The following is a 16,459-nucleotide window of genomic DNA, read 5'->3' on the forward strand; positions in this document are numbered from 1 at the left end:
ATCTATTATCTATCTATCTATCTATCTATCTATCTATCTATCTATCTATCTATCTGTCATCTCTCTATCAGCTATCTATTCATTTATCTATCTTTTACTTGGTATTTATTATTTCTTTAAAATATTTATTTATTATTTTCATTTTATGTCTACGTGTGTATTGCCTGCAAGTAGGTAAGTGCACCCATGTCATACAATGCCCCGGGAGAACAGGTCGATTTTTAAAGGGGAAGGTAGAGTAGATAGAGATCTTTAAAGGAACAACAGCCTCTTTAGAGAAGCCAGAAGAGATGAATGAAAATCAGGAAAATGTGGCAGTTTGGACAGTGGATAGGAGAGAAATTCAAACAAACCCAGGATGATGATAAAGATCGAATGAATTAAGGGGCTGGGAATTACCTATTGGACAGAAAATTGTGGGGGTCACTGGGAACTCTGGATTTTCTTTCAGGGGAGTGTGGTGACAGCAAGAATCCTATGCCTAGTTGTGTGGAGGGCAGTCTGAGACGAAACTGCGGTGGACTGACCACTATCCCCGTGCTTGGCTTTGGCAGAAGGAAGCACACGGATGGTGTATCAAAGTAAAAAATGAAAAAGATGCTACGATCTACAGAGTCCAACCACGCTAAGAAAAGAGGCAGTGGAGAGAGAATTTAACCCACAGTGAGCTGGTGACTCGTAGGGTCAACTTTTTCAGAAGGAGCAGTAAAGTTAAGGAGCACCTTGGAACTCCGGCTCTAAATGTGTCAATTGAATATTTGCTCCTCAGAGTCATAGAAAATGAATCCAGCCTGGGTTCCAATACAGTATGTTTTATAGGGTGCATAATTTAGAAAGTAAATATTTGTTTGAGGGGCTATAATACAAGAAAAACATATTATATGAAATTCACAAAAATGCAAATAAATTAATCTAAAAAGATAAAAGAGGCAACATGAAGAAATTTTGAGATTCTGAGACTTAATTTTCATATGTCTTATTTTAGCAAATCCTATAAATAACGGATATTATTGAGTGAAGGAATTGGAAACTGCTGGACTATGAACATCTCACTGGTCTTCAAATCTCGATGAGTTTTCCTGTGGTGTTCAGCACGAAGGTAAAGAGAAGAGGGTTGACTGACTAACTGGGGACACTAGAAGATGTTGTCGTGTGGTACCTCAGGAAAGCAGCAGGGAGGCAAATAGAGAGGGACTCAGAGCCAAAGTTCTGCACATCTTGGCAAAGTAGGGTAGAAGGAGAGAACTAAAAGGACAGGATGTTATATTTTGAGAGACAAGATTTAGTAGTGGAGCATCAGAGTCCATCAAGTTCACAAGGCATGTAACATAAACTGAAGTTATGTAGGCAGAAAGGAAAAGTTGCTGCCAGCATTAAGTCTGTGAGGAGCTTAAGTTCTCAGATACGGAGGGCTACAACGTGAGTTCTATGAAGGTCTGTGTACTTTACAGTTACACAGAAAGTACCAGGAAAAAAAGTCTACGGCATAGCACGCAGTCCACATATTTGTCTAAATATGTTGATTTTTTACAATTCTCTTTTAAAGAATTTCTTAGAGTTAAACTTCTTATCTAACATGATGGGTGTTTATTAAATGTTCAATGGTGGGGGAAGATGGACGGCTGAAGGAAGAATGGAGGGTGTGTGAGGCTTCAATGGAGGCATCTACTCCCTGAGAGGAGCCACAAGACAAACACCGTTGTGCCCTCCCAAGTTAATGCTCATGCAGACAGCTACAGAAGGTGTGTGAAGGTCAGCCCAAAGTGATCCATGCACACGTTCACTGGCTATTCATCCAACGGTATTTGTTGAGGTCGTAGTGACAGAAAAGGGTTAAGCATGAGAATGTAAGTGTAATGAAGTGTAGCCAGGTCCCCGAATTCATAGGAACCTTCATTCCAGCGGGAGAGACCAACAATTCAAAGGCCACATAAGCTGATGCAGAATCATCAACAGATACCATGAAGGCTCCTATTTCCATTTACACACGGCAAAACTGACATATAAATTAGAATGCAAACATCTGCAAACTGAAAATATCTTGGACCAAGGCATGAATTTGATTGTCCATTTAGCTAGATATTAAGAATCTATTAAGAATCTACATCAGTTATTTAAAAAGAACTTTTATTATAACTGTAATAACATACAGTTTTTAAAGATTTTATTTTATTTTTATGTGTATGAGTCTTTGTGGGCATATATGTAAGTGCATCATATGTCTCCAATGTCCATGGAGGCCAGAAGAGGGAGTCAGATCCCCGGAAATGAAATTTAGGAAGGTTGTTAGGCACAATGTGCATGCTGGGAACCAAACCCTTGTCCTCTGCAAGAACAGCCAGTGCTCTTACTTAAGCACTGAGCCATCTCCTACAGTGCCTATTTTTTTTTTAATCATGTATGTGCCTGTATGTGGGTAAGACATGTGAGTGCAGTGCCACCAGTAACCAACAGGGCATCAGATCCCCTGGAGCTGGAGGTACAGGTAGTTGTGAGGTGCTGGGAATCAAACGTGGGTCTTTTGCAAGAACAGTGTGGACGCTTAACAGCTGGGCCATCCTCCCAGCCCTATAATCACTGCGTACAAACATATTTGATGGAGTGACTGATGCAAGGCAAAACCCATTATTCCTTCTCACTGCATTCAGAGACATGTCCAGACAGCTGGACAGTTAGTCCTGTGAACACACATCAGTGGTGGCAGCACGCACAAGCCCTATGCACACTCAAACCAGACAGACTCCCAACACAGACATGGGGAAGTGGGTAAGAAATCCCAACCCAGCCTGAGGAACTATTGGAAACGAACAGCTGCTGGGAAGGGGGAGAAACAATGTGTTTCAAGGATGGGATTCTTGGTAGGTAACCAAGCTCCAGTGGATGGACCCATACTGAAGGACACTTGGGGGACACAAATATAATATATCATATAATATTGCATATAGCATTTTATATATATATATAAAATAGAACACATTAAATTGGACAGACTGTAGTAATGGGAAGTGTGGACATGGGAGGGGATCTAAATACCATCAAATTATATTGTATGACAATCACAAAAATTAAAAAAAAAATTCCTGTTGGTTTTCTTCACCATAGCAAAATATGGAACAAAACCCAGTGTATCACTGATGAGAGGAATACTACACAGTCTTGAAAATGAACACCTCCCTGGATAACATGAATGATCTAATGCTAAAAACAATGAGAAATTCCTCAAAATAGAGTCTAATACCACTTTCAAAAATTTCAAAGCTATAATACTTATTCATGTATGGTAATCAAACTCAAAAATGCAAAATGATAATAAACACAAAATTATGATTACATATTGCCCCTGTGAGAGACAGGGAAACAGAATAAAAGATATATAATATGATAATTTAGTTCTTAGAGTGTGTGGTATGCTCATTAGCATTCATCACATTGTGTTTTATTAGACAGAAAATGAAAAATATAAAGTACTTTTTGAAACTATATCAAAAGATAATGAAGAGATATTTTTCATGTATCAAGACATTAAATTGGATTTCTTTAATTCTTTACATCTAATGTTTTGTTCAATTTACAACTTCTACGGTACTAATTGTCAGTTTAAAACATTATCATAACCCTCTAAGACATTTCAAAAAACTATAAAACTAAAAATAACGAGAGAAAAAAATAGAAAATAAAAGCGAATCAGAAAAAAAGAGCCCAGAGAGCACAGTGTGCACACACGCATGATTTATCTTTTCCAAAGTTGGGACTGATCATTTTAAAGTAAATTTAATTGAATTCATTAACATACAGCAAGAAAATCTGGTCCATCTTTGTTGTAAATGAAAAGAAGCAATCCATTTAATTGGTCAGTTCTGAACTTCAGGGAACTCTCAAAGTGCTTTCCACCATGAACCGTGTCTGAGGGAAGCTCCAGGAAGCCTTTAAAACAAGAGTGTGTCCACGTTAGTGTCTTGTCCTGCAGGCTTTGTAAGACTACAACAAGGGTCTAGGGAATGCATGGCCATTGGGTAAAAACCCCAGGGAGGACTATGAGCCAATGCTAGCACGTCCCGCCTGTAGCTCCCCTTGTCCTGGGATGAACTCAGTATACCTTTGAAGAGGAAGCTGTTTACTCTCCAAACCCTGCATAGTATGTGACATGCACAATGCCCAGTTTTGTGTAAGCGAACAATAAATCTTGCACTAACAACTAAGAATAATGGCTTTCGTGGAGAAATTCACATAGACTACATGCTTTTCTGATCAACAGTCAATTTAACCTTATATCCAATTGACTTAGAGATTCAGGAGGCAGAGGTGGGAATTTATTGAAGAATGATCCATATCTGCTAAGCCACCATGTTCTCTGTCAGGGCTTTGCGCTGGGTGACTGTACTCAGAGACTAGTTGGAGGGACATCATAGACATTATGCCTCCTGACTTAACAGAGGGTTGTATTAAGGGGGAGGATTGCCTCTATTCGCCAGCTCTCCCTCAGAGGCTTGATGAACTCACCACACAGCTTTAGGGACACCACTCATTTGTATGATAAGCTAAATGGAGTTGTAGTGTCAACCTAGTTAAAAAAAAAAAACTTTGAAACATCTTTCAAAGTAATGCTGTATACTGGCTTCCAATCATCTGATATATAAATGCACACTTGTGACACTTACTTAGAAACTGAAAACTGAGTGACCCTTTGGAGAGTCCAAGTGTAAATATACAACATGAGTATTGACAGAATGTATGTTCACACTTTGAAAATATATGTAAGTGTATGGGAGTTGGAGAGATGGCTCCGAAATTAAGAATACTCGTTCTTCCTGAGGACCCAGTTCAATTCCCAGCACCCACCTGGTGGCTAACAACTGTCCATTACTCTAGTTCCAGCAAATCTGAAACCCTCTTCTGGTCTCAGTGGACATTGCAGGACATGGGTGCACTTACTCACATGCAGGCAATTCACTCATATACATAAAATTAATAAATAAAATATTAAAAAAGAAAATATTTGTAATATCATAAGTAGTCTCTTCTGTGATATAAGTTCATCAAAGTAACTTGGCTAAGGGAAGCTAAATTAGACCAAGAATTGAGCATACATGCTGCTATCATTTGAAGCACTAAGCTCTTTAATAGATGGGGCGTAGTGGTACCAGGAAACAAGCCCTAGAAGGCGTTGAGGTCCCTACTCATTCTCTCTTCTGCTTCCTAGCAACAAAGTGAGTGGTTTGATATTGCCACATACTCCGATCCTGGTGAGATACCTTCATGGACAGGCCTGAAGTCACAGGGCCAGCTGGCCTTGGACTGGAACCTGCAAAACTGTGAGTCAACATTAACCTTTTATCTTCATAAGTCAATATTCTCAGGTATACTATCATAGTGGTGGAAAGCTAGTGAATTCATGCTACACAACCAGCCATGTCTACTTGTGTCTCAGCTGCTCCCAGGAAATGGGCTCCTTCTTTCAGTGAAGTGGGGCACCCCTCCCAGCTGAACACATTGACCTGCTCCTCGGAACTCTTCCAATCCAGGGGTATCCAAGTAACAGAGGAACTTAGATTCATCATAAAATGTACATTTTTGAGACAACCCACAAATCCTCTCTGAATTATCTCTGTAAAAGTTGGTAGGTTGGTAGGTATCAAGACAGGTACACGATATGTTTGTTTTGAGATTCATTCCAAGCAATCCATTGTATGTGATATTCAAAAGGAACAAACCAGATCCCTAGATCCCAACAGCTGCTAATAATTCATGCAAACACAACCCATTTGCTGGGTAGACGTGTCCTCTGAGACAGTCACTCCTCCCACCCAATCAGTCAGCTTCAACTGCATGAGAGGGAGGGTGTAAGAACAGATGCTCAGAGTTCTGGAAAGCCCTACGGTCACTGGGAAAAAGGGTGGGGTGGTTGCCATTTTGGAGTGGGGCACATGGACCCGTGGGTGGGAAATGATGACACAGATCTCAAATGTGGGGAGAGAAAAAGCCCACGGGCATGCATGCCTTTGTAAGTGACCCTCTTCCGAATAGCATAAAGTTTGTTGGCAAACGCACATAAGTATTCTTATTCCCCAAACTGTAACTTAAGAGGGACATTGTGATGGTTTAGTAGGTTGGTGTTAGAACCCATGAACCTGAGAACGTAGAAAGCATGCGCAGGTCTCCTGGGTGGGGGGATTTGGTGCATTACCATCAGATCCAGTAAACAGCTATAATTTGACATTTAGCTCTGGTTCAGATCAAGTTATCCACAGAAACATTAATAATTTTTACCTGACATAAACCTCCAAAATAAAGTGCTAAAACAATTTTTAAAGTAAGATGTGGAGCCAGGAGTGGCGGTGCACGCCTTTAATTCCAGCAGTCGGGACGAAGAGACAGGCAGATCTTTGTGAGATCAAGGCCAGCCTGGTCTACATAGTGACTTACAGGTCAGCTGGGGCTACAGGGAGATCATGTCTAAAAAAAAAACAAAAAACAGAAAACAAAAACAAAAAAAACAAAAAAAGAAAATCCCTGAAAAACCCCAACCCAAAACCAACAAAAATCAACCAACCGACCAGCCAAACAAAACAAGGTTTGGGTCTGGATAGATGGCTTACATGGCAAAATGCCTACCTCAAGTATGAGGCCCTAATTTCAGATCCCTACAATCTACAAAAGAGGCCCAGCAGCCCATCTGCCTGTAAGCCCAGTGCTCAGGGCTGGGGAGTGGGTGGGAAGATCCTGAAGCTCACTGGATGCCCAATCTAGCTGAATCCATGAACTCCATTTTCAGTGAGACCCTGACTCAAAAAATAAAGGGCACAGGGCATGGAGGACAGGCATCTGATGTGACATGTGACCTCCACATGTGTGTACGTATCCATGCATATGTACCTCCATGCACACACTCACCCTAACAAACAGCTCCACACCCTACACTAATTAAGTAAAAAAATTAAGGTTTTAAGGGAAATGATTCTACTGAGTTTTACAGTTCAGTTTCCTTGGCATGATGAAAGCAGTCCATTATCCAACCGAATTCATCATTTGATTTCACTTTTAAAATTTATGTAATTCTAGAACTCAGGTCATCAGTCTTGGCAGCAGTGGCCTTACCCATGGAGTCATTTCCCAGGCCTTATGTAACTTACATAATATGGAACTTAAATTTGGAACTCTCCTGCCCAGATCGATGGTGGTTTCAAATGTATAGGAAATCTGTGATAGCTGAGGGTTTGAAGTTAGAAAATTCTTGAGACAACTAGATAAAAAGCAAGAAAATAGGACAGTGAGATGCAAGGGCCCTGTGGTCGCAGGATGCATAGCTATGTGCCTATGAGTGCACAGCTTGACCTCTGCTGAAGTTTATGAGGATTCTAGGGACACTGTTTGCCAGCAAAGGTCTGCAGCACAGTTTATACACAATGTCAAATTATTTCCTAGAGTCCTAAAAAGTTGATGCATAGAGAAAAAAGTATGACAAAATAACATCCATTAACTTTAAAGCACTGTAAATTTATCATGACTAAGTTTTTTTAAAAAGGTTTTTATTCAAGTTTTTATGTGTGTATGATTATTTATCCTACATGTATGTAGATGTGCTATGTGCCCACCCAGGCCAGAAGAGGTTGTCAGATCCTTCAGGCCTGGAGTTAAGGACAGGTATGAGTTGCCATGTGGGTGCTAGGAACCAACCCAGGTCTTTTGGGAGAGCAATAAATGCTCTTAACCACCAAATCATCTCTGGAGTCCTGTGATTAAACTCTTGAGGACAATATTCTGGTAATCAGGGTAATCAGTTTTAATGGTCAACTTGACACAGTGCAGAATTGCCTAGAAAAGACTCACAATTAGGGATTATCTAGATCAGACCGGCCCGTGGCCATGTTAGTGGGATTGTTTTACTAAGTTAATTGATGTTTTATGTGGGAAGACCCAGTCCATTCTGGGTAGAATGATCCCTGGGTTTGAGTGCTGGACTAAGTAAGAGTAAAGGAGGAGAGGGGAACAGTAGACACCCCTACATCCATCCTCCGTTCTTGACTGTGGGGCGTGAACCCTTGGCTACAGATGTCAATATTTGTTTCAACTTCCTGCCTTAACTTTCCTGCAACGATGCACTGCATCCTGGAACTGTAAGTCAAATAAACCAACTCTTCCTTCAAGCTGTTTTGTCCGGGCATTTTATCATAGCAACAGATACGATACTGACACAACATACAACTCCATATCCCGTGGAACTCACCATGCTCCTTTTCGAGCACTGGGTAACCTTGTGGCAGCCCACCCATGAACAGTTCCATGCTGCCTCCAATCAACCTGCTACGGTTCAGAGAGGCTGAGGAGCCTGTGGAAGAGGAGATGAGAATTACAATGCCATTAGGATAGTCCATTTTGAGGAATTCCAAACAGCCACATTCTTCATAGAGCTTTGATATCTCACATCCCTCACAGATCTTTGGTGCCCCACTGGAGTTAAGGACAGGTATGAGTTGCCATGTGGGTGCTAGGAACCAAACCCAGGTCTTTTGGGAGAGCAATAAATGCTCTTAACCACCAAATCATCTCTGGAGTCCTGTGATTAAACTCTTGAGGACAATATTCTGGTAATCAGGGTAATCAGTTTTAATGGTCAACTTGACACAGTGCAGAATTGCCTAGAAAAGACTCACAATTAGGGATTATCTAGATCAGACCGGCCCGTGGCCATGTTAGTGGGATTGTTTTACTAAGTTAATTGATGTTTTATGTGGGAAGACCCAGTCCATTCTGGGTAGAATGATCCCTGGGTTTGAGTGCTGGACTAAGTAAGAGTAAAGGAGGAGAGGGGAACAGTAGACACCCCTACATCCATCCTCCGTTCTTGACTGTGGGGCGTGAACCCTTGGCTACAGATGTCAATATTTGTTTCAACTTCCTGCCTTAACTTTCCTGCAACGATGCACTGCATCCTGGAACTGTAAGTCAAATAAACCAACTCTTCCTTCAAGCTGTTTTGTCCGGGCATTTTATCATAGCAACAGATACGATACTGACACAACATACAACTCCATATCCCGTGGAACTCACCATGCTCCTTTTCGAGTACTGGGTAACCTTGTGGCAGCCCACCCATGAACAGTTCCATGCTGCCTCCAATCAACCTGCTACGGTTCAGAGAGGCTGAGGAGCCTGTGGAAGAGGAGATGAGAATTACAATGCCATTAGGATAGTCCATTTTGAGGAATTCCAAACAGCCACATTCTTCATAGAGCTTTGATATCTCACATCCCTGACAGATCTTTGGTGCCCCACCCTCCTTTAACATCCTTACCTACAAGGTCAGACATCGCCTGGCTTCTGTGGACCCATGCACCATCACTGGCCTTTCCCTTCCTCTTTACCACACCGGCCTCCTTGTGCAGTCCTCGATATACAATATATGATGTTCTCCTATGTCAGGGCCCAATGTCTGAGGTTTCCTTGGCCTGAAACATTTTTCTCTGAATATTTTCATGGTCTCCTCCATGACCCCTTATGTCCCTGCACTCGTGTCGCCTTATTGGAGAGACCTTCGCAACAGCTCTATACTGAATTTAACACTTCCTGTGACCTTTGTGACAAAAGTCACATGTTTATCAGCTATGGCTGTCTAAGGATTGGGCCAGTGACTGTCACGTAGTACTGGCAATGTTCCCCATCACGGTTAGGGTATCAGATAGGCTCGCAGTTTTCTGTTTCTGTGTTATTTCCATTGAATTTAAAAACACTGCCATGTAAACTCAGACACAACTTTCCCATCTTATTTTTCCTGTTCTATGCCACTTGATACTCGGTCTTCACATCTTCCTTTGCTTTGTCCTACAAAACCTAAGTGCTACAAAGGGCTGTCTGTTTCTGGTTATGTAAGGACACAGAACAATACTGGAACATAGTAGGAGATCATTAAAATCACCTATAGCCTCAAGATCACATGGAAACCTGCGTCAGGTGAAAGATTGGAAGACAGCCAGCAGGAAAGAAAACCACACTTCACGCAAACACAGGATGTGTGTGCCAAGAGTTCTGCCTGTCGACTGCATATGCTGGGAGAAATCATTCATGTTTCTGAGCCTTGATCTTTCTCACGCAGACAGTTACTCTGCTTGTTTTCTGCAGGTCAAAAAGAACATTAGAGATAGTAGCTAAAATCTGCAGAAGTGGAGAGTGTGCGAGGCACAGAATGGCTGGTGGTGGCTTTGATTGTGTTTTGGCTTTACTGAAATCCTCCCTGGCTGAGGATAGAGGAGAAGCCAAGACAGACCTTACCACCGAAGGAGGGATTCAAAGACAGATCCCAGAGAAATCAATGTGAAATCAAATGGAGGTCATGGGGAGAACTACACATGTACATGCAACTAAAGAGTATGATATCAGCCTGACAAAGAACCCTTGTTTAGCTCAAAGGAGTTCTTACCTGTGTACTGCCCATCAGAAGTGATTTGGTTAAAAGCCTGATGTCTGACTACAACCATTTCATGCCACTGGCCATCACTGTATTGTTTACCATGATCATCAGTTGTGGTAACCTTCACTGGTGATCCCTTAAGAGAATGAATGAATGAATGAATGAATGAATGAATGGGTACTTATACACAAAGGCACACTGATATTTGTATATTTGCTAGAGTCAAACTCTCTATCTCAGCATTACAGTCTCAATGCAGACATGCCCATCTTCCAGATGAAGCTTAGCACTAAAGTAGTCATCTAGCAACTCCTGTGACTGTCGGGTGGTGTACATCTGGGTAAAGTAGCAACACCACAGTGAAAATGGGTTCCTAATTAGCTAAGAATGGTAGATCCCAAGAAGAGAGACCAGCGAAGCTCCAGGGCAAGGAAGAGAAGGAAGAAAGATCCGTCTTCTGTACAACGGAGATAAACAGTTCCAATATGCTATGGTAAACAGTGTCATAATCTTTTTAGTCTAAATTAACAAATCAAAGTGAAAGAAACTCCACCTTCGTTAACCAACATGGTTTACCACTGCGACTACAAGAAAGAAAATTACCCTAATCTTCTAAATGAAGATAAATTTCCTACCAAGGTTGAATTGTTTAGCAATCATCAAATCTGATTCCAATAAAAGTTTTTAAAAAGTACAAGCAAGTTGGCTAAGATGATATGTGTACTTATGCCGGGCGTGGTGGTGCATGCCTTTAATCCCAGCACTTGGGAGGCAGAGGCAGATGGATCTCTATGAGTTCGAGGCCAGCCTGGTCTATATAGTGAGTTCCAGGTCATCTGAGGGTACAGGAAGACCCTGTCTCAAAAAAAGATCCCTCAAAATGATGTATGTACATATATTTTAATTAACTGGAATGTTCACCAAATGCTTTTTTTTACTTCACTGTTTTTCATAAGGTGGAAAACTGACCCCTGATATGACAAACTTATCTGCTGCAAAGCAAGGTGGTAATCACAGTGATTTAAGTAAAATATTTGTTTCCCTAAATATATAACATGTCCATTCTAGACATTTAATTGGCTCTTGTCAAGCCTCATAATATATGTCTAAATACATATAACATAAAGAATTTCATATTACCAACGTTTTCAAAAACAGCTTTTAATTTCCCATGAGCCCAGGCAGTTACTTCTTAGACAATATCCCCAACCTGGTCAGCTAGACACACAATTATTTCCTAAGTTTATTTTGTATCTGAAACTTTCTTTACATCTGTTTTCCTCTGGATCCTCCTTTATTTTCTTCAACCCTATTTCAACATTTTAATATTTTACAAACACACATTTCATTATCATAGTTTAATAATTAAAACCAGAACCGGTGTCGTGCCCAATTAATGTGCCCTGGTAGCATGCCCATTAGTTTTTCCATTAGCGAATTCAACAATACTAATGGGATTACTAGCATGGGATGCTAATTGGGTGTGACATAAGAAACTGGCTTACTTCTTAGCATACCCTGGCTAATGATGAAATTAATGAGCATTTTATTAAATGCTGTCTCATCAAAGTGTACTTAGTTAGCGTTAAAATTGTTACAAACGGTTCTGCATTTTAAAGATCAGGTGTCTGAGGAGGCATTCTTCTATATATTTGTTTGGCAAAAATCTGAAGAGCTGATGTGTCTATACATCCGAAATTACATTGATCAGACACAGATCTACCGAGGTACCCCACAGTCACAGCAGGCTAAACTTGCTTTAAATTTTAGAGCCACTCACGCAGCACCCCTTAAGGACGTCAGTATCTCCAGAATATTACTAAATCAACCTGCGACTACTTCTTCTGTTCTATGTGGAAAATACTGGAAACAGTAAATAGATGCTGTTCAGAATGACTTACAAGTTTTACTCTCAAAAGTTCCTTGCCTGGGAACACAGAAAATTACATATATTTTCTATTGACGTCACTGAGCAACACTAAAGGGACAGGCCTGGGCCAAAGCAGCTCAGTAAAATATCTCATCAAGCATATGCAAAACTGGATTTATTAAATAAGGACAAGATTATAGATATTTCAGAGACTTAATGAAACTTTAGAAATTCAAGTTACAGTTAAACTTTTCACTTCTGTTTCCATGTCATGTCACAAGACATACATTTCCAATTTTAACTCGTATCAAGTGTCTTTCTTCCTCATCCTAAACATTTATCCAGCTGAACACACTGGATTTGGAAGATAAACCAAGTGACTTTTATACCTATAGCCTCTATGTAGGATTTACAGTCATGAAAACAACTCATTACTCAGGTGTACTATTTTAAAGCCCCCAAAATACAGAGAACCCCAAGTTACTTTAAAACAATGCGCTAGGCAGGAACTTTAAAATTCCCTGAAAATACTCTCCACAACTCAAAATTAAATGACTTCGAATAGGTTTAAGAACAGTCATTTGAAAGTCACCATCTTAGTTTATTTTGGGAAAGGTCAAACTAACAAATAAAGTAAAATGAATAAACTACTAAATTGTCACTGAATCATTCAAAGCTGGAAGTTTCATCACAGAAAAAGGATAACCTTATTTATCTATGGTAGTAAAATTTTAGCCAGTTGTCTAATTAGTTAACCAGATAATATGTCAAAAGTGTTTATCAAGCATGTACATTGTTCTAAGAACTGGGCTAGGACGAAAAGTCACAGTTCTGTCCTCACATGGTGACAGCCAGATAAAAAGGCACACTAAGCACTCAGTTTCCAGTGTGGTGGAAACAGGGGCTCACTTACATTTATTTACTAAGTAATCTTGTCCTCCTTTAAAAAGAAGAAAAAAAGGATTTAAAGTGATGCATAAGGTACTTAAACTAGAAATAGTTTTAATGCGTGTATCAGGCACGTAAAACAAACTAACTTGACTTCTTTAAATGTGGGGTAGGTCAAACTCTGCACAAGAAGCTATCTATCTCCATTTTCCTATCCAGGATGAGAAGAAACAACAGGAGACACTGTCCACATTTCTCTCTATTTGGCAGTTTCAACAACTGTCTAAAATTAAGCTGGGCTTCATTATATGGTTAGCAAATCTGTCCAGTTAGCCTGCATCAGATACGAGTTCCTTAGAGGTGAGGAGGCATCGTCCTTGCTGGCTGGAGTTCACAGCTTTACAGATTGCCTCCTGGCCCAGGAGCACTTAGTATAATATATCTGATTACATCTTCTCAAATATACCTGGAGACAAGCCTGCTCAACCAATACCTTACTTTTTCAAAAGTGAATGAATTGTCAATGTGCTGAAAGCACAGTCAGCTTTTGCCTCGTGCAGGACAATTATTATTCTAGACAGAAATGTACTTACCCAACAGCGTTAAACCCTCCTTGCTTGCCTCAGTGCTGAACGTTTGCTGGAGCAGTTTTATTAGTATTTGGCTAGTGCCCACCAACTCTGTGTACAGTGGTGTACATTTAGACACAGGCTCTATAGGGGAGGGGCAGAGCAGCTGAAGGACAGCAGGAAGGGAGGGATGAGTTCCAGGGGTAATGGTATAAGAGTGAAGGGTAAGGGGCAGAAGTGAGGGGAAGCATTTTCTGTCACCATGCATCACCCTGTGTACCTGATGAGACCCCACAGAGTTTCCTGGCAGCCTCTCTCAGGATCACAGTGATGTGGCCAAGTGGAAGGAGGCCCTCTTGGCCCCTTACTGTCCTGTGCTGCAGTCTTCCAGACCCCGTCCTTTAGAAAGGAGAGCAGGACCCACGGCGAAAGAGATGGCAGGCATCTTTCAGGTCTAGAGACTTTTGCCTCATGGAGTTAAAGGATGTGGGCATTTCCATGTGTGCATTTGTTAAACATTCAAAATCTGGGAGGAATATTGGCGGTCAGTATCTTTGCAGTGGCATTTGGTAAATCTCTCATGCCTCTGTCCCGAAAGCCTAACTGTGCATTCTAGATATAATACTAGTGTAAGATAGGTTCTTGTCAAAAAAATTTAGGTGTATGTTTATGTGTATGTGTGTGCGCATGCAGGGGTACATACATGTGGAGGCGAGAGGTGAAAGTCCAGTGTCTCCTCTATTCCACTCTACCTTATTTTCTGAGACAGGGTCTCTCATCAAACCCAGAGCTCATTGGTTGTTGTTGACCAATGAGCTCCAGAGACCTGCCTGTCTCTGTGTTCCAGTGCTGAGGTTACAGACACGCATGGCACTCAGCTTCTTAATGTGTGTTCTGGTGATCCAAACTCAGGTTCCTACATTTGTGCAGCAAGCACTTTACCGAGCCAGCACCCCAGCCTCCTAAGTTCTGAGCAAAGGGCCATAAACTAAACTTAACTCAGGGCCGTTTCCCTCACTGAATCACTGGGTGACCCTGAGTAAGCCACTTGGTGTAAAGCAGGATGAAGGGAAGGCTTCAGTAGGGGATGATACCCACAGCGACTGCGCTGCATGAGAAGCTCTGCAGGTAAGGGTTGGATGACACAGCTGCATTCATCTGGCCTCTGAGACACCCCCAGATGGTAATAGCATAAAGGGAGAAAACAGAGCCAGGACCGTTCTCACGACTCGCCCGGCTCCCATGCCTGCTGCTCTGCAGCGGGTCCCCTGAATTTGTGGGAAATTTTGCAATTTCATGTCCAGCTTCTTCCCCCACTGTCCTTATTTGGACAGTCTGTGAGACACGCTCAGTTCGTTATAATTCCCCGATTTTTCACATTCAAGTGTGTGCGTTCCTTATTTTATGCACAAAGCGGCATCCGTGTGATGGAGATCCTGACGCCCTCCTGCTCCAAGAACTTTCCGAAAGTTTGGATTTCCCCCTCTGTTCCCCTTTAGCACTCTCATTTGACTTGTAGATTTCTTTGTGTTTTTTTGTCACGGTATTTGTTTTATTTCTCTTCCACGTCAGAGATTGTCACTGTAAAAATCATTGCAAATCATGTTTCACTGACTGCTTAGGGCTAACTTAATATTGTAGTTTATTATTTACCTCTGCTTCTCTTCTGAGTACTTTGGAAGCTCTTTTCTCCATGTCCTGGGATGTCTTCCTGACACATTCCCCTTCAATACAGTGCACTGGCCATAGTTTGATCCAAATTTTCTGAATATTACAAAGCATCCTTTTGTTGCTAAAGAGGAGTCCTGGAGGACTATAAAGCCATGTGGTTGGAGCTGGCTCTATATATCATGGTTTTTATTATTATTATTATTAGAAACAGGGTCTAATTTAGGCCAGGCTTACCCTTAAGACCTTAACTCTTGGCAATCCTCCTGCCTTAGCCCCCCATTACCCACCCGGGTTCTGGGATTTACAGAAGTCTTATTTTGTCTTTGGAAATAGACTATGTGAATTTAAAATATGTTACCTAATAACAGTGTGGCTTGAGAGTAAATTAATTTACCTGTGGCTTAGATTACTTGATTATAAAATGGGACTTATAAGGTTGCCTACTTCATAGATTTGCTTAGATCAAATGATTGTGTGTGCAAATGGATATGCACAGTAATGTGACGAGAGAACACTTATAATGCCAGGCCCAGACAGCTCCTTCTTCACAGAAACTGGTGGAGGTTTTCAAAAAATTAATAATTAGCCAGGCATGGTGGCACATACCTGCAGTTCCAGCACTTGGGAGGCAACAGGCAGATCCCTGTACATCAAGGCTAGCCTGGACTACATATTGAGTTCTTAGGTGGGGCTACAGGGAGACACTATCTCAAAAATATGAAAATAAGTAATATTTATTTCTTCCTCAAAACATGCATTATATTTAATTTTATGTTACTTTTTTCTCCTGTCCCTCTTTTTCGTACTTCCCTTGTAGAAATTTCCCCAACTTTATCTCCTAATGTACCAATCTGAGGCTCAAAGCTCCTTTCTTCTAATTAATCTCTTTTAAGTTTTCAAAGGGAAAAAATAATATGTTTAGTTCTGTGATTGAATCAACCATCTATGCTGATTTTTCCCCAGTTATCATCTGCCTGTCTTCAGTGGAGGCTGTGGTCCTTGCTTTCTCTGGCCATCGGGTCGGCCACGTGATGCTGTTTCTCTTACTCCCAATGA

General features: G+C 41.1%; 1 protein-coding gene across 1 annotated transcript in view; it reads right to left on the bottom strand.

Moving 5' to 3' along the window:
• Nucleotides 1-16,459, bottom strand: part of Ush2a (usherin) — an 828,188-nt gene that overhangs the window by 492,388 nt on the left and 319,341 nt on the right. The window contains 4 exon segments of the mRNA XM_008834819.2: nt 3,794-3,924; nt 5,405-5,605; nt 9,049-9,150; nt 10,415-10,541. Of these exon segments, the coding sequence (XP_008833041.1) occupies nt 3,794-3,924; nt 5,405-5,605; nt 9,049-9,150; nt 10,415-10,541 (561 nt within the window).

Source organism: Nannospalax galili, unplaced genomic scaffold (assembly GCF_000622305.1).
Source record: "Nannospalax galili isolate Female #2095 unplaced genomic scaffold, S.galili_v1.0 scaffold657, whole genome shotgun sequence".
Taxonomy (NCBI): Eukaryota; Metazoa; Chordata; class Mammalia; order Rodentia; family Spalacidae; genus Nannospalax; species Nannospalax galili.